The 19,423-nt window shown below is 42.1% G+C and overlaps 1 protein-coding gene across 1 annotated transcript; it reads left to right on the top strand.

Annotated features, from left to right (window-relative positions):
- The first annotated feature begins 37 nt into the window (after positions 1-37).
- On the top strand, positions 38-17,611 carry snrnp40 (small nuclear ribonucleoprotein 40 (U5)). Its single transcript, XM_068006845.1, has 10 exons — positions 38-255; positions 1,668-1,797; positions 5,344-5,437; positions 6,315-6,480; positions 7,564-7,686; positions 11,394-11,514; positions 13,327-13,409; positions 14,394-14,455; positions 15,117-15,220; positions 17,054-17,611. Exons 1-10 carry the CDS (start codon positions 139-141, stop codon positions 17,101-17,103), a joined length of 1,050 nt encoding a protein of 349 aa, XP_067862946.1. The 5' UTR covers positions 38-138; the 3' UTR covers positions 17,104-17,611.
- The last annotated feature ends 1,812 nt before the right edge of the window (positions 17,612-19,423 follow it).

Raw genomic sequence — 19,423 nt, 5'->3', positions numbered from 1 at the left:
GCGGGATCACGCCAGCGGATAGGTTGGCCGGTGGCGTGCAATGAGGCGCCGCGTTGTTAGGAGGTGGGAGCGGGAGCTTGGCCTCAGCGGAGGGAAGAGACTCTTTGCGCCAAAAGTGGGGAAGCCGCAGCGGACGGGATGATCGATCAGAAGCGCAAGGCGCAGGAAATGGCGCTGGTGCAGGCCAAGCGGCCGAGGAATGAGCCGCCGGCCGCGGCGCAGGGGAGCGCTCCCCAGCAGGCCGTGCTGCAGGCGGTGAGTGCGAATTGCGGCTCCGTCAGACGGGCGCCTTGTGGTTTGGGCCTTTGCGGAGGAAAGGGAAAGGGAAAGGGGAAGGGGGGGGGAGTCGGGTAGTTCATCCGGTCACACCCGCCCCGGTCCGGTATGTTGCGGGTTTGCAGCATCTGCAGTGTTTTGTTTTCCACCGATCGAAGGGTCTGGAAACGGCGGGTGGTCTGACGTCATCAAATGGCGCCGGTGTTTTTAAAGGCAGCATCTTGAGGTTACACAGAAATTACAGCACAGAAACAGGCCGTTCGGCCCAACTGGTCTATGCAGGTGTTTATGCTCAACATGAACCTACTTTATCTACCCCTATCAGCATAACCGTCTATCCCTTTCTCCCTCATGTGTTTATCTAGCTTCCCATTAAATGCATCTACACTATTCACCTCAACTACTCCTTGTGATAGCGAATTCCATATTCCCACCACTCTCCGGGTAAAGAAGTTTCTCCTGAATTCCCTATTGGATTTATTAGTAACTATCATATTTATGGCCCCTAGTTTTGGTCTTCCCTGCAAGTGGAAACATCATCTCCACATCTACCCTTTCATAATCTTAAAGACTTCTATCAGGTCACCCCTCAGTCTTTTCTAGAGCCCCAGTCTGCTCAATCTTTCCTGATAGGTGTAACTTCTTGTATCATCCTAGTAAATCTTTTTGGCACCTTCTCCAGGTTTACCAGGAATGGAATCCTGGAGAAACTTATTTACACAGGGAGTTGTGAGGCTGTGGAATTCACTTCCGGGCTAGTGGTTGAGGCAGAAACTACATCAACATTCAAGATTAGATTGGATAGGTTTAATGAAGGAATTTGTAAGATGAAAAAGTGAGCACAAATTAGACTTTTAAAAAGAAATAGAAAGGACCTGCATTTATCTAACATCTAAACTAATCCTCATCACTTCACTCAAAATGCCCCAAAGTGCTTTAAATCCAATGAATTGTCAGTTGAAGTGCACTCACTGTTGTTTACTGGACAAACATGGTAGTTGGTTTTCCACGCTGCAAGGTCCCACAAGCAGTGAATTAAATGAGTGACAACATAATCTGTTTTCAGCGATATTGGTTGAGGAAGGCGTGTTGTCCAGGATACTAACTCTCTGCTCTTTGAATGATGCATTGGGAACTTTAATGTCCACGTGTACCACCAGAGCAAGTAGAACGTCAATTTAATGTGTCATCCAAAGGGCAAGTACCCCTGATAGTGCAGCAGTCCTTTGGAACTGCAATGGAGTGTTGGCCTAGACAATGAGCTCAAGTCCTACAGTTGGGTTTGAACCCTCTACCCGTCCTGTCCAACATTTATCCCTCAACCAACACCACTAAAACATTCTCTGATCATTTATCTCATTTTCTCTTTTGTTTTTATGCCAATCATTTAGGGTCCCCCAAGAACATCAACTCTTCAAGCTCCTATAATGCTTTTATCGGGTCACGAAGGGGAGGTTTACTGCTGTAAGTTCCACCCGAATGGATCAACACTGGCATCTGCAGGATATGACCGACTCATATGTAAGCGAGAGAGACTATTTTATCTTCCTGTTTTCAGTCATACAGGCTACAGTACCTGGTAGAGTAATTAGTTATAAGTAAACTTTAATTACTTTTGAACTGCTTATTAAACGATTCAAGGTCATGATTTTTAAAAATTCATTCATGGGATGTGGACGTCGCTGGCGAGGCCGGCATTTATTGCCCATCCCTAATTGCCCTTGAGAAGGTGATGGTGAGCCGCCTTCTTGAACCGCTGCAGTCCATGTGGTGAAGATTCTCCCACAGTGCTGTTAGGAAGGGAGTTCCAGGATTTTGACCCAGCAACGATGAAGGAACGGTGATATATTTCCAAGTCGGGATGGCGTGTGAGTTGGAGGGGAACATGCAGGTGTTGTTCCCATGTACCTGCTGCTCTTGTCCTTCTGGGTGATAGAGGTCGAGGGTTTGGGAGGTGCTGTTGAAGAAATCTTGGCGAGTTGCTGCAGTGCATCCTGTGGATGGTACACACTGCAGCCACTGTGCACCAGTGGTGAAGGGAGTGAACATTTAGGGTGGTGGATGGGGTGCCAATCAAGTGGGCTGCTTTGTCCTGGATGGTGTTGAGCTTCTTGAGTGTTGTTGGAGCTGCATTCATCCAAGCAAGTGGAGAGTATTTCATCACACTCCTGACTTGTGCCTTGCAGATGGTGGAAAGGCTTTGGGGAGTCAGGAGGTGAGTCACTCTCCACAGAATACCCAGCCTCTGACCTGCTCTTGTAGCCACAGTATTTATATGGCTGGTCCAGTTAAGTTTCTGGTCAATGGTGACCCCCAGGATGTTGATGGTGGGGGATTCGGCGATGGTAATGCCGTTGAATGTCGAGGGGAGGTGGTTAGACTCTCTCTTGTTGGAGATGGTCATTGCCTGGCACTTGTCTGGCGCGAATGCTACTTGCCACTTATCAGCCCAAGCCTGGATGTTGTCCAGGCCTTGCTGCATGCGGGCTTGGACTGCTTCGTTATCTGAGGAGTTGGAAATGGAACTCAACACTGTGCAGTCATCAGCGAACATCCCCATTTCTGACCTTTATGGAGGGAAGGTCATTGATGAAACAGCTGAAGATGGTTGGGCCTAGGACACTGCCCTGAGGAACTCCTGCAGCATTGCCCTGGGGCTGAGATGATTGGCCTCCAACAACCACTACCATCTTCCTTTGCGAGGTATGACTCCAGCCACTGGACAGTTTTCTCCCTGATTCCCATTGACTTCAATTTTACTTGGACTCCTTGGTGCCACACTTGGTCAAATACTGCCTTGATGTCAAGGGCAGTCACTCTCACCTCACCTCTGGAATTCAGCTCTTTTGTCCATGTTTGGACCAAGGCTGTAATGAGGTCTGGAGCCGAGTGGTCCTGGCGGAACCCAAACTGAGCATCAGTGAGCAGGTTATTGGTGAGTGCCGCTTGATAGCACTGTCAACGACACCTTCCATCACTTTGCTGATGATTGAGAGTAGACTGATGGGGCGGTAATTGGCCAGATTGGATTTGTCCTCCTTTTTGTTGACAGGACATACCTGGGCAATTTTCCACATTGTCGGGTAGATGCCAGTGTTGTAGCTGTACTGGAACAACTTGGCTAGAGGTGCTGGTAGTTCTGGAGCACAAGTCTTCAGCACTACAGCTGGGATGTTGTCAGGGCCCATAGCCTTTACTGTATCCAGTGCACTCAACCGTTTCTTGATATCACGTGGAGTGAATCGAATTGGCTGAAGACTGGCTTCTGTGATGGTGGGGATATTGGGAGGAGGCCGAGATGGATCATCCATTTTGTTAATGGTCGTGCAATTTTTTGTCCCATTATACTGAGAGCAATCAAAGTTCAAATGCCATCCTTTGGTGATATTTCAGTAAAAATCCATTTTGGGATCCAAGAAAGACAAATCAGAAGACTTTCCTAATGGCAAGAGACTAGGAACTGTGGAGGAGCAAAGGGATTTGGATGTTCATGTACACAAATTACTAAAAGCTACTGCACAGATACAAAAAGTAATCAAAATAGCTCATGGAATATTGGCCTTCATCTCAAGGTAATTGGAATTCAAGAGTGAAGAAGTGATGCTTCAGTTGTACAGAGTCTTGGTCAGACTTCACCTGGAGTACTACATTTAGTTTGGGCACCGTATCTCAGGAAGGATATATTGGCCTTAGAGGGGCACAGCACACATTCACCAGAATGATACCAGGTTGAGTGGTGATCTAATTGAGATGCTTAAAATGATAAAGGGATTCGATAGGATAGATACAGAGAAACAATTTCCTCTGGTGAGAGAATATATAACAAGGGGGCACAATCTTAAAATTAGAGCTAGGCTATTTAGGAGTGAAATTAGGAAGCACTTTTTACACGCAGGGCAAAGGAAATCTGGAACACTTCCTCCAAAAAGCTGTGAATGCTGGATCAACTGAAATTTTTGGGACTGAGACTGATAGATTTTTGTTAGGTAAGGGCTATTGATCAAAGGCAGGTAAATGGAATTGAGGTACAGATCAGTCATGAACTGATTGAATGGCAGAACAAGCTTGAGGGGCTGAATGGCCTCCTCCTGTTCCTATGATTTATAAAATGTTCTGTTCATTTGAACTGTTAAAATACCCAGCAGTGCAACTTTGTCCTTCCCAACTTGGGTTGTCTGGAGCGAGTATTTTGAGCTGTATAACACTTGAGTGAAGTATCTATCATTGGTGATGGTCATATCCGGACCAGTTTGAGGTGATGAATTAAGTGTAGCGCATCAGAAGAATATTGCACAAAGAAGCATCAGAGCTGAAATGTGATTTTTCCTATAGTGCATTTGCAGTAAAACATTAAACACCCCGTATAATAGTATTGTACTATTGCCTGAATATGAGACATTGATCCTGAGCTGAATTGCCTGGTGCTAAGTCAAAATAAACATTGAGGCAATGATCCAGCTTCACGGCCACACATCCTAGTTGTCTTAATAGTGGCTGTAGAGGTGGATTTGTTAGGCCTGCTGTTGGGAGGGACAGCGATCATTAAGTGCAGGTAGGGAAATTTGCAAAAATATTAAATTGGTTCCCGTATTGATAGGAAATACTACTGATCTGTTAAAATGTGTATAAATGTTGTCAGTTGAAGCCAACCCTGATAATTTTAAAAAAGCAAACAACTGTAGGTCAGGCTGGAACTGCAGAGAGAACAGAAGAGTTGATGCTACAGGTATAGGCCCTTCATCAAAATCTTAACTTCTCTGTTCTCTCCACAGATGCTGCCTGACCTGTTTTACCAGTATTAACCATTTTTGTTTAAGTTTAAAATAGCCATTTGTTAATATTTATTTTCTTGCCGTATGTCTATCCCTCCTGCTGGCCCCCAAAATTTTGTGCGAGTAGTGATCATTTGGGGAATGCCTTTTTATTATTCTCATGAGATAGCTTGTGAAATTCAGTCAACTTATTAAAAAAAATTGTCATAACTTTTTAGATTGTTTTGAAATGTCCACTGAGGCGCTGTGTGGTTTAAGGCCCTTCACATTTTTGTCTCTTGTTCTCTCTCTTCAGTGTTATGGAATGTGTATGGAGACTGTGATAATTATGCTACATTGAAAGGCCACAGTGGAGCGGTCATGGAATTGCATTATAACACAGATGGCAGGTACTGTAATATTGTACTGGGTTATCACATTCAAAAGAGAGCTGATTTGTTTTTTCACTAAAAAAATGATTGAGTTGTATCAGAGCATACAGTATGGTATTTTTTTTGAAATATGGGACTAACTAGATGGGTTGCAATCATCTTTTCTTGTCCTGTTCCTGTGTTCCTTTATATGAGAAACTGCTGCAATTTTAATGACTGACTTTATGCCTTGCCATTTGTCTCAAAATCTTTTTTTCCTATGTGTCTGGTATTGTAGAACAGTTTTGTGCTCCTCAGAAGCCACAAACCAAATACAGCATCCTCCACACTTTTCTACTTTCTGTGTTGATTTCACCATCTCCTACTCTAGCTCATTCTTTCTCAGGATCTCAAAATTATAGAACTACTTAGCCTCTTGGCCTTCCCTTCCTCCCACAATCTACGGGTCTTTAAAACCAGAATGTTGCGTCACTTAACCACTCTAATTTATCACTCTTCCACATTGGTGACCTTGCTTCTTCACCTTTTGAATAAAAATCAAATTTGCGTGCCATCTATTCTCGTCTCTGCTAGTCTAAACTAGACGCTTCCCTGGACACTTCAGCGAAGTAGAGTCGTGGGCTAAGTGGCAGTAACCAGAAATTGATAAATGGTGTGGTAAATGCAAGCAGAAAAAAGGAAGCAAAAGTAACCAAATTTCACTAAATGAAGTAAAATAAAGTAAGCTGAGTTTTTAAAAACTATCTAGATTGTACTCTTTTTTCCTCCGCCCCCCCCCCCCCCCCCCCCCCCCCCCATTTAAAAGATGGCTTAATGTTCATGGATTTACTTTTGTGTTCTACTGTTTTGAGGCTGTCTTGCATTTGGGTTGATATTTCTGCTTTGTCGTCTTCAGCATGCTTTTTTCAGCATCAACAGATAAAACTGTAGCAGTGTGGGACAGTGAAACAGGCGAAAGAATCAAGAGATTGAAAGGCCACACTTCCTTTGTGAATTCATGTTACCCAGCCAGACGGGGACCACAGTTAGTCTGTACAGGAAGCGATGATGGAACAGTAAAGGTGATTGCAATTTAATATTGGGACATGATGTGTTTTTCTAGCCTTGCGGTTCATGGGGTAAAAACTGAGAGGATAATTCAGAAATCTTAAAGCAGAAGCTTTAGTAGGGATGAAAATATCCTGGCAAGGAATGATCAGATGCCAGGACAAATGTATTACCCTCCCCTTTGGATAAATGTGTTTGGCAGGGGATGCTCTGCCAATAGTTCAGTGAGTTTATCCAGTGAATAGCTGAGTCAGATAGACCAGGAAGTTCCCAGGTTCAACCTTAGGTGTGTGCTGATTTGAGCCAGGGCAGCAGTTGGGTGGTCAGCATTGGCTTCAGGGCAAGGGAGGGAAACATTAGCCAGGATTTCTGCACCCGATTGCTATCTTGTTACTCCCTGTTAGAAAGTACCTGTATGTGGACGTTGGGTGAGAATGGGATCTGGCTGGCTATTATGTCATCTTACTGTGTTGACAATCACTGTCTAGCTTCACACATGAAGAATTACCAATTGAGTACGGTGTCAGATGGTTGTTGGCACCTGTGGGGCTACACCCCCCCCCCCACCCGCAGCAAGGGTCAATGCCTTCAGGGGAGGAGTGAAAATTGGAAAAATACATCAGGCAGATTGCCTGCAAATGTGATATAAATAAAACCCTAAACTAGTATCATAGATGCTGAAACCTGAAAAACATGATGTGAAAAGATCTAAATTGTGAAGGGTGCATAAGGAAAGTAATTTTACTTCTTTTAATGGCAGTGTTCCAAAGGGAAATGTTAAAATGACCATCTTTCAGAATAGTCCAACATATGTTACTCCCAGAAAATTCTTACACGAGTTGCTGCTTATGCACAAAAATAAAGAAATTCTCTCCCTGTAAAACTCTCTCCACTACAAAAACAGAGACAAGTTGACAAGTTTTGTCACTTCTGTCTCATTTCCCTTCTCCTTTCCCTCTCCCTGTCTCACTTGCTCTCTCCTTTCCCTACTCTTTCTGTTCCCCATCCATTTTTGTTTCTGTCTTACTCTGACTATTTTTTGTCTCCCGTTTTTCAATGTATTTCTACATCTAAATTATATTTTTTCTGTACCCCAGCTATGGGACATCCGGAAGAAGGCTGCTATCCATACATTTCAGAACACATACCAAGTACTGGCAGCAACATTTAATGACACGAGTGACCAGATTATCTCTGGTGGTATCGATAATGACATTAAGGTAAGATGCTCCTTATAGTGAATTATTCATTAGCCACATGAAAGTTTAAAATTGAACTAATCAAAAAAAATGGCAATGTCGTGTTTTAGAATCTCTATTAAAATTTAAAGCTCCAGTATCTTTTAATAAAATTACTCTTTTTATTTCTCTTTTTTTTCCCCCGGGGTCAATTTCAGGGAGGTGCAGGTGTGTAATTGAATGCTGACCTGTGGTCTTTGCCCCTGGGTTTAACAGGTAGGCTTCTTTAGCAATGGCCTATTGTCCAGGCTCATCCTGGTGGTCCTGAGATGTTTTATGTGGATTCAGTTTATAGGCACTGTTGCTCTGTATCAGAATGCATATCCCAAGGTTTGTGGACCTATGGTAGACCTCCTGACATAATGACCAACTGATGCTCCAATGTTTTCAGAAGTGGGCCCTCTGATACTGTGTCTGTTGACAAAGAACATCACTGATGTGAAATCAGTGAGCAAACTGTGTGGAACCTGTTTTTGTTTTAAGTCCTGATTCACTTCAGATTTGGTAATGCTGTAGTTGGCACTAAATCATAATTACTACCAGTACCTCACCTGACTGTTTTGTGGTGGACACTTTTAGCAGGGATGCTAAACACCCACATGAATCAGGTTATGGAGTAACTTCTCTGCTGTTCACTTTCTAGAATAGGAAACTGGTGAAGTTTTATTGATCAAGACCTGATTGGTAACCAGTGATCATCCAGTGTTCTAGTTCTGCTAGAGTGACAGTGGTGGTTGTTACAACGTATTGTGCAACTATTGACGATGCCTGGCAGGAGAACCTGTCACATTTTTGAGGGACTTCTTTTTTCTTGTCGCCAGTTTTATTTTCTGGAGGTATTGACTCCTTGCTTGGGGTATGATTTTTTTTTCAGTAGCTCGCCCAAGTGGCCATTCTTGATATGTTATTAGGCTACTCAACTGTGTTGTGAGTCACAGCTGAGTCTCATCCTGTTGTCATCCAGTATCGACATTTGGACATTTCTAGTAAGGGATAGGGGTCAGGACTGGGAGCACTGGCCAAATTTTCTTTTATTTTCTCCTCCTCAAACCATGGTGTGGTGCTGTGGGCAATTGTAGCTCCCAGCTGTGGTCAACTAAGTCCTTACTTTAATCATTTTTGAAAAGTAATCCCACTTCTGATTTTGGACAAACCAACTTCTAGCCTGAGAATCAGGAAAATGGTATAGCTGGGAAGCTTTATCTGCTGCCTTCACCTTCTTGGGTGGATCATGTTTTATTAAGTACAAAAATTAAGCATATTTGTCTACGGATTTTAATTTATTGGATTCCTTGTGACCTCTTGCTGGTCACAGAGTTAAAATTGGTTACTGCCAGCTGTTTCTGCAAGCTGCAGAGAATATATTTTATGGCCTGGTGTACCAAAGTCATCTGGGGGACAAGGAGAAGTTAAATATGTTAATGTCTGTTAAATGGTGCGCATTAAGCATATTCTGCCTGAAGCAGTGTCCCTGATAGTTGACTGGAGCAGAGTTAATTTCCTGCAATCACAGTTGATCAAAGTGGTTGGAACAAATCATTGGGTTTCTCAGATCGAGCCATTCAATTCAAGCTTCCTTTATGATATCCTAGGAGATTTTTAAAGTGAAATGTTTGATTGACAGCTTTATGTGAGATGAAGATGTTCAGTTTAAGGGGCATGACCACAATTCTTTGTTGCCGCTTTGACAGACTCCCTGTAGCCGAGTTTCCAGTTGTGGGCTCATGTTTGACCTAGTGTTGAGCGCACCAGTTAGTCTGAAGCTGTCAGGCATGAGAGTCTAGTCCAAGGACTCTGGTATTGAATAATTCTGTAAGAAGTAAGCAAGTGTATTTTGAGTTTTACCACAGGAGATGCATCCTTGTTTGAGATTCGAGGAAGTAAGTTTAAAAAAAATTGTAATTACTGTAAGTATGTTCAAATTGTTCTTTTTCCAGTTTTATGTTCAGTAAATGTGTCTAGTGATTTACAGCCTGAGCCATGGTCTGAAAGTGTTATTGTTCTGCCTATCGAAGTTGAGATCCTTATGGTGGCACGGTATATCCAGTAAGCCAAGTACAGTGATGAGGGTTCTGTGTTAGACCCCTAGTTCTTGCTACATTTACCTAGATATTAGGCAGGTGAAAGCATCCTTTGGTTCACGGGCGATGCGAGGACCACTTATAGACATGGCCAATGGCGCTGAACTCAAGGAAAAGACCGAGGATTAAAAACCTAAAAATGTAACACTAAACACTGTTCTTTGTTCAAATAAACAAAAAACTTTTTAAAAATGCAAACTTTTTTTTCAAAAAGCAGTAATACTAGGTAAATCCATTATTCAATAGTCTTGTGAAATGAATTGTTTTGATGCTGGTTAGCAGTTAAAGTCCAAGCTTATGCTGCCACTTTGCATCCTCTTAGGAGTCACATTGGACACAATTTGTAACATTGCCATCGGTAAAAATTCTCACTCCTTTACTAAGTGAAACTGTTTAGTAGATCTTCGCAAACAACGATGTGCTTCTTAGTACATCAATCCTTAATGATGATTGTGAGGTTACACTATAGAATTTCCCACTTCTATTTTGAAGAGTAGCATAATAATCTCCCAATAGCTCTCTGGATGGCATAGCAAGTTTATCTGGTGAGCAGTTGAGTCATACAGACCAGGAAGGTCTTTGGTTCAGTCCTTGGAATATGCTGAGTTATCTGATTTCAACCAGTGAAGCAATTTGGGTGCTACAATTTCCATGGGGAGGGGGTGAAAAGCTAAACCAGGTCTCCCACTTCTGATCGTTACACACATTCAGCACGGGTGGTTGTTTGAGTGTATTGTGGGTCAACAGGAATGAGCTCGGTTGTGTATCTCTCTTTTCCCCCCCCCCCCCAGTTGCAAAGTCTCCCACTGTTCATTACCAAGGCTCACACTTGAACAGTTGCCATTTGGGTGAGTTACCAAAGGATGTCCAGTGCCCATGGAACTATATCCTTGCATGGACTACCTGCCTTTAGGATAGAAGAGAATTAGCAAAATCGTGGGGTGGTTCTTGAATATAGTTTGTCTTTTAAGTTTATTTGAAGTTTGAAATGTTGGGGTGAGGTGGGGGAATATGCAAATTATTGTGCAGCCTTGCTCCAATTTGTTCACCCTTCACTACTGCTTTTAAAGGGTGAAATAGGATGGGTGGAGGAATCCCAGAAGACTCCTGGATTTGAATGTCTTAGAGATCATGGCCTCTTTTTGTTCCCCCCTCCCCCAATTCTCATTGTTTAGGATGCTGCGTGAATCAAGCCAAAAATGAGGAATTCCATGCATCAATTGTTTGTAAATAGCTATTAGTTAGGGTGAGTTTACACTGGCTGAGAAAGTTGGTAGTAAAGGATATTTGAGATAGCCAAGAAGTAACCCTACAATAGATATCTGATGTAGGCTTGTAAAATATCAGGGAGACTTGTACAATTCTTATGTCAGAATGGACAACTTAGAGTATAACTATTCAGAATGCACAGTAGAAGATATCTTATAAGTAACAAGATGCATTAAATTCACTTTGCAGCAGACTCCAAAAATAAAAACAAATCTCTGCTATGGTTAATTTCTAACCCTTTTTTTATTTTTGTATGTACTTGTACCTAAATATTGTTTGTGGCCTGTAGCTTACTGACTTGAAATTATTTTTGAAGTTCAACTTTTTTTCTTCTGTTAGGTTTGGGACCTCCGACAAAACAAGTTAATTTATACCATGCGTGGTCATACAGACTCTGTGACAGGCTTGGCTCTGAGTGGCGATGGCTCTTACCTTCTTTCCAATTCTATGGATAATACAGGTAATTAGTGTGTTTTTTTTAAGGGGGTAGATGTGGTTAACTATTGTGTTCTATTGAAGACCCGGAGAGTATTAAATAAACAGATTAATTCAATAGGACAGAAGGTAACTTGCATGTGATTCCTTTAGACTTTTTGGAATAGTGACAGAAAAGTGTAGAAAATCCTAACTTGCATTCATATAGTGCCGTATCATGTCCTCTGGTTGTCCCAAAACGACTTTACATCCATTGAATTACCTTTTATAGTGTAGTCACAGTTGTTAAGACGACAAATGTGTCAGCCAATTTGCACACAAGATCCCACAAACAGCAAATTAGAATCATACAGCACGGAAGGAGGCCACTCGGCTCCTCGAGCCTGTGCCAACTCTTCGAAAGAGCCAACTAATTAGTCCTACTCCCCTGCTCTTTCCCCGTAGCTCTGCAGTTTTTTCATTTCCAGGTATATATCCAATTCCCTTTTGAAAGTTACTGTTGAATCTGCTTCCACCACCCTTTCAGACAGAACATTCCAGATCACTCGCTGCGTGAAAAAAATTCTCATCATCTCCCCTCTGGTTCTTTTGCCAATTACCTTAAATCTGTGTCCCTCTAGTCACCGCCCCTCCTGCCAGTGCAAACAATTTCTCCTTAATTACTTCACCAAGTTCTCTCATTATTTTGAATACAATCAAACCACCCAATATGGGTCACAAACCCACGACCCTGGGATTGAGTCTCATGCTCTACCGAATGAACTAGTTGGGCTTAGAGATGAAAAGTAGTTAATCTGTTTTTGGTGGTGGTAGTTGATGGATAAATGTTGGTCAAGACACTGTGTCCCCTGCTCCTCTGTGAATCGTTCTGAGGACAGGTGGACATGATGGTGCTTCCAGAAGCACTACACTGAAGTATCAGTCTAGATTATGTGCTCAAGTCCTAGAGTAGGGCTTGAACCTACAATCTTCTGACTCCCAGGTGACTGTGCTGCCAAATCGATGGGATCTAGTGTATTGTCTGTTCGAAACCCTGGCCAGTTTTTACCAGGAGCACTTTGTGTGCCCCAGCCGAGACTAGCTAACTCTGCACAGACTGGGAATTATACCTGGGACCTTACTGGACTGTGTATGGCTTAGCTGCTCACTAGAACATTAAACAGACAGTACACTTTGCTGTCTTCTCATACATTCTGTTTATAATGCACCACAGTTTGTTCTTTATAACTTTTTCCTCGCCAATTCCCCCCCCCTCCTGTCTTCTCTCCTGAAGCCAATGTCTCCTTGTTGTACAGTTCCATTGGTGCTATAGTATTTTGCATAATTGGCTATTTGTCATGTACGAGCCGTGTCAATGAGCTATTTGACAATGGGAGCAATTGGGGAAGGGGGAGCAATGCAATCAAGGATGACCCTGTCTGGACCCAGTATCTACAGACTCACTTTGTGGGGCTTGCTGGATCGTGATAAGGAATGTGAACTGTAATTGAATTTTTCCTCCCTAATATACAGCCACTAAGGCCAATCATAGCTCCACTAACTATGTCCCAGCTAAGATTGGCTAACTCACCACAGGCCAGGGATTACACCTGGGAACTTCATGGTTTGGCTTTTAACGAGCTGAACCATTGGGGGAAGCTTTTCTGGGTTTATTTTTACCATTGAGGTTATCATGCATTAAGTTAATTGAGCGGCGATTAATGCAAGCCACAAAATAAGCCATGGGGCTCTTTGATTTGTATTAGTTCTGCCTTCCAGTTAGAAGAAAGGGTGTGTTTCTAAATCAGAAGAAAAGTTAATTGCTGAATCTTTATGATTTTTGTGATTGGATTTACAGTGCGAGTTTGGGATGTGCGTCCATTCGCTCCAAAAGAGAGATGTGTGAAAATATTCCAGGGTAATGTGCATAACTTTGAAAAGGTAGTGATGTTTTTCTTAAATTAATGCTGTGTGTTAACTTGGTAAATGAGAAAGAACATAAGGACTTCTTAAAAGACTGCAGTTACACTCTCATGTTCTGCTTGAGAATAATGCTTCCCCATGAGGCGGGAATGCAGTCTGTGGTACAGAATATACACTGGTCATAATAAGTAGCATTTTGTTCCTATTTTTATTCGTTCATGGGATGTGGGCGTCGCTGGCAAGGCCAGCATTTATTGCCCATCCCTAATTGCCCTTGAAGAGGTGGTGGTGAGCCGCCTTCTTGAACCGCTACAGTCCGTGTGGTGAAGGTTCTCCCACAGTGCTGTTAGGAAGGGAGTTCCAGGATTTTGACCCAGCGACGATGAAAGAACGGCGATATATTTCCAAGTCGGGATGGTGTGTGACTTGGAGGGGAACGTGCAGGTGGTGTTGTTCCCATGTGCCTGCTGCCCTTGTCCTTCTAGGTGGTAGAGGTTGCGGGTTTGGGAGGTGCTGTCAAAGAAGCCTTGGCGAGTTGCTGCAGTGCATCCTGTGGATGGTACACACTGCAGCCACGGTGTGCCGGTGGTGAAGGGAGTGAATGTTCAGTGGTGGATGGGGTGCTGTGGCAACATTAAGTGAAGCCGAATGAAAACGGACATTTTTTAGTTTAATTTTATCAGGTAGTTATCGTAGCTTGAAAAGTTCAAAAGGATTATTCATTTCTAAGATGATAATGATAGCAAATGCAGAAGATGATCATGATGAAGTCTTTTAAAATGAGTTAACATTAATTGTACAGTGAACAATTTATAATTTAGTGTAAATTGCCAGCTACACTTGATGATTTGGTATGGGAAGTGTAATGTTGGTCCAGCAGTAGGTAACCAGTGTCGCATTCCCTCAGCCGTAACGTTTTGTTTTCCTTTCCCCTAAACCGGATAACCCCAAATAGTATGTCGTCATCTTGTGCCAAACTTGACAATATACAATTTCTTGCAGAACCTCTTAAGATGTTCATGGTCGACTGATGGAAGCAAAATAGCAGCTGGATCTGCAGACAGGTAAATACTGTTTCATGAACACACTGATAATAAATGTGAAATAATAAATGTTTTGAAGGAAATGGATAATCATTCTGTATGTGTATGATGTTTACTTGCTGATTTGAGTGATGAATTTTATGACAGGCCAGAAGCTGTGTGCTGTGTATCTTAGAATGCATTATCTCCCTATGATAACTTCAGCTAATTTAATAACTTTACTTAATTGCAATTGAAACCTTTTATCGAATGTGAGGGATGATGGGTGCAGGAAATTGTTTAACCTCAGATTCTATGAGGTCATTAAATTTATTCTTCGAGAAAGAATATTGGTACTATCTTAATGCTGCAATAGCTTACAATTGTTCATGGTCTAGTAACAGATGATGTGGCATAAGTGTACAGTTTCTAAAACCGTGATCTTTTAAAGGAGGCAGGGAACGTTGTGGGGGGTGCACTCTGAAAATAATACAGCCATACTCACTGGGTATGGTGTCATTCAGGGAATTTTTTTCCTGCAGTACATGTTTACGTATTTGTGGATTACATTAGTTTAAAGAAGCGCGTTGGGATGTTTTACTACATTAAAGATGCTGTATAAATGCAAGCTGTTGTTGAAGGTCATTTTTTAAAAAAAAACATTAAACCCATCAGCAATAAGGGATTGCATTATTTCTTTCAGATTTGTTTATGTCTGGGATACGACATCACGAAGAATCCTTTATAAATTACCAGGGCATGCAGGCTCAGTGAATGAGGTGGCTTTTCATCCGGAAGAACCAATCAGTAAGTGTCTTGCCATGGCCAACAATTTAAAACCCAGGATATATAATTACTAACAACACTTCTTTAGAAACAGAAAATGCTGGAATTACACAGGTCATTCAACATCAGTAAAGAGAAAAGATAGCCTATGACATTTTGGGTGTGTACCGTTCAATAGGCTGAGCGATTAAAGGGCACACACCCATAATGTTAACCTTTTTTTTCTCATTACAGATGCTGACTGACCTGCTGTGAATTTCCAGGATTTTCTGTTGTTTGTACATTTCAATAGCGTCCTTTATGTACCGGCAGATGTCTCAAAGCACTTTAAGGCGTAGAAGGAAAAAGTGGATACCAAGCCATGGGGAAAAACAGGGACTAAGTTAAGGGATGGAGACAAAAATATGTTTGAAGAGAAAAATACTTTTAACGGTGGGGATAGAGTTGGCAAGGCAGAGAGATTTTGGGAAAATGTTCCAGAAGATGTAATGGCTGAAAGAGCATCGGGTGGAGTGATAATGGGGCTGGGAATAGACGAGAAAAAAGATGTGAGCAGGAACCTACCTTGGTGGATGTTGGTGAGATAAGCTGGGGCAAAGCCACTGGACTGTAGGTCTATATTGTACGCTCAAGGTCTGCTGTGGGGCTCAAACTCGCATCCTTCTAATACTGATGATGTGCATCCTGTTTTCATAATCTTTTCAAAATCGGGTTTAAAATCACAGCTGTCTCTTTCCAATGTCAAATTACAGAATTAATATTTATATTGCAATTCTAATATTTAATTTAAATATTATTTGTCTCATTTGATGGTTGTGGGATCTTGCTGTCCACAAACTGCCATGTTAACCCACTATATTGATTTCTATCTCTGCCACACTCTTCTCATTTCTTTTGGCTTAGTGTGGCTTGAGCCCACAACCTTCTGACTCAGAGGCAAGAGTGCAACCAATTGCACCAAGGACTTGAGCATGTAATCTAGGCTGACACTTCAGTGCAGTACTGAGGCTGCATTATTGCAGGTACCATCTTTCAGGTGAGATGTTAAACCGAGGTATCCAGATGCAAGAGATCTAATGGCACTATTCAAATAAGATTAGAGAGTTAGTTCTTCAGGTGTCCTGGCTTCTCTGATTGCCTGGTCACTTCTTACTGTTGGTGGGACCTTGCTGTAATTCATTGGCTATGAAATGCTTTGGAACACCTTTACATGAAAGGTTCTTTATAAATGCAAGCTTTTCTTTGTGTTTTTCTCTTTCCATATTCGTAAAAGATTCTGTAATACATTTTAACACTGCTCAAACCCTTCGCATAGCACCACAAGCTGAGTTTGTTTACCAAACTTTAATTAAAATCCCCATGTAATACTGTAATTACTATTAAACAAGCATGGTTGGGAAGACTAACTCACAGCTGATTTGTCCTTTCTGAATATTTTATGGAGGCAAATGTAATCTAATAATGTTAGTGGACATGAAGATGTTATCGAACTGGTTACAGAATTAGGGAGCTATTTTGATTTTGTGTTGTGTTTGACGTTTATCAGGGGGGTGTTGTGGCATTTTTTTGGCAGCCTTTCTGCTGGAATTATGAACCTCATTAGTGACCATGACTATTGAATTGTGAACTTAGTGCAGAAGTCTTGTGGCCCTATTAATGTCTACAGTTTTTTTTGTTGTACATTTAGGCTTTTTTATTTGCCACCTAACCAGGAATAGGTGAAAGCAGATCGGTAGGTTGGGCGATATTTCAGAACACTGACTGGGATGCAATTTTCTGATTTAACTTTAACTGCTTCTAGCATCTGAAGTAAAGTGTAGCTTGACAGAAATCTACAATTTTTTATTCCAACAGTTCTTTCAGCATCCAGTGACAAAAGACTCTACATCGGAGAGATACAGTAAAGAGGAATAGTTTGTGCAGAAGAATTCACCTTAATTCAACTTAATGCAGCTGCCCAAAAATTGTTGAATTACCAGAGGAGAAAAGTAATGCTGTTAATTTTTTAAAAAGCATACAACTGACTCACCGTGGATGGTTTTAATGCACGTCTTCTGTTTCATAACTTGGCAAATGAGCCTGGCTGTTTTTGGAAAGTCTAGGCTAGTTTGTACAGTTCCTGTAGAGAGCTACGTGAGTACAGACTCAGTGCTGCAGAATCTGAATCTACACACAATTTGTACTTGTAAAGTCTGGCCTGTGTTCGGTTTTATATCATGGCTGTAAAGACTGTTAGTTTTTTTTAAATATTTTCAAAAGAAATAAATTGACACTTTTTTGCTTACAACTGTCACTGGAAATGGATGCAAAGAGTATGACTTGTGGAAGTGTCTTAACTTTTTATCTGTAATTCTCATTTTTGTCTCTTCTCCAAATATCAAACAGTTAAATAGATATATACTTTTATATGGATGACTCTTGTTCTTGAAGTTTTTACATTTCTGACTACTTACTACTAGTTTGAAACTGGTAGTTTAATATAATCAGGTCCTGTTTATTTTTCTGTGCCCAGTGCTGGAAGGGAAATATCTTTATTATTCTACACATCTTTAAATTTGACTGATCCTGGTTTAATTTTAAAAATCAAATCTGAGCAGCCTGATACCTTGTTTTCTTTGTGTGCAGTTCCACTTACTTTGGGTAACCTTGGCTGAAATTCCTCAGGCAGTGATCCTGGTGGTTTTGCTGGGATTGGCCCTGCCAGGGACCTCCAGTGCTGCCTCTGCCAGGTTCAGTGAGAGGTCTTGTCACATCAATACCCATGGTGGGTACCTGCACCACTAGGGGTGCATCTCAGGTGCCCACTAGCTCACACAGGCAGGCATGTCAGATGCCTGCTTATGTCTGGAGGGAGTGCTGGATTCCCTTTCCTCTGGAAAGAAGATTTTAACTATCTCTTGGCCCCCTTCATAGGGGACTGATTTAACTGAAGAAAAATTTTGGACAACCTGGTTTTGGAGATCCAGCAGCTCTACTTCAGCCAGGATAGCGGTCAGAATACCTCTTGAGCGTAATGGGCGCCATTTCAACACTGGCGAGGCAGGGGCCAAGGAAACACCCGCTCTGGAGTTGCCAGCCTCGACACGAGCGACAATGGAAGGGACGGACTGAAGTTCTGCCCCTGACAAGGCCCTGCAGATACTGTCAGTACGGGTTGGGACATGGCATATCCGAGTCCTGGCCTGTTTTCTAGCCCTTCTGCCACACCCTTGCTGGAGATGCAGAGGGAGCGTTCCAGAAGGGCCATGGAATTTTCGCCCCACTTTTAAAGTCCTGCCTTGTTTTCTGTCCCCTTCAAGAAGGGAAATTGTTGCTTTGTTAAATGCAGCCCTGAATGGATGTGAGGTGGGTTGAGAGAGCAGGTGAATGAGCAGGCATTCTACCTCGGTGCACTATTTCAGCAGTCCTGAACTATGCCCCTGCCCAGCAGTTGTAGAGGCCTATATGTGTCTGTTTTGCCAACCTTCCTGATCTGAAGCGCAAGGTTCACTGGCTTGAACACTACAAAGGACAGAAAATAGTAAATATGGCAAAAAAGAATTTTCTTAACCTTAAAAAAAGGGTGACCTCACCATCTCTTATAGCAACTTTAGCAGTCGTTTCCTCTCTTCCCAAAAATATTTAGAATTCACGAAAAGGCATCAACATTGTACATTTTCGGGATGAGACATTTAACCGAGGCCCCGTCTGCCTTCTCAGGTGGATGTATATGATCCCATGGCACTATTCGAGGAAGAGCAGGGGACGTCTCCCTAGTGTCCTGGCCAATGTTTATCCCTCAACCAACATCACTCAAACAGATTATCTAGTCATTATCTCATTGCTGTTTGTGGGATCTTGCTGTGTGTAAATTGGCTGCTACGTTTCCTACTTTACAACAGTGACTACACTGCAAAAGTGCTTAATTGGCTGTAAAGCGCTTTGGGACGTCCTGAGGTCATAAAAGCTGCTACATAAATGCAAATTCTTTCTTTATATTAACAATTTCTTACTGTTGTATTGGAGGTTTCCAGAGTTACTTTCTTCCATTGGCATAGATAAGCCGATTAAGGAATTATTCCCACTTTCTTTAAAAATGCTGTGAATAGTATAAACTCGTATGTAGTGGAGTTATGCTTTGTTCTCCGATTTTAATCTTTAAGCATATTAAAAACTGCAGTTCTTTCCTAAACATTTGCAATCTGCTACACTCATCTCCTCAGAGCTCCCAGCAGTAAGAAATGT

Source organism: Heptranchias perlo, chromosome 26, assembly GCF_035084215.1.
Source record: "Heptranchias perlo isolate sHepPer1 chromosome 26, sHepPer1.hap1, whole genome shotgun sequence".
NCBI classification, from domain to species: Eukaryota; Metazoa; Chordata; class Chondrichthyes; order Hexanchiformes; family Hexanchidae; genus Heptranchias; species Heptranchias perlo.
Note: the sequence above shows the minus strand (reverse complement) of the source record. Positions and strands in the feature narration are given on the sequence as shown.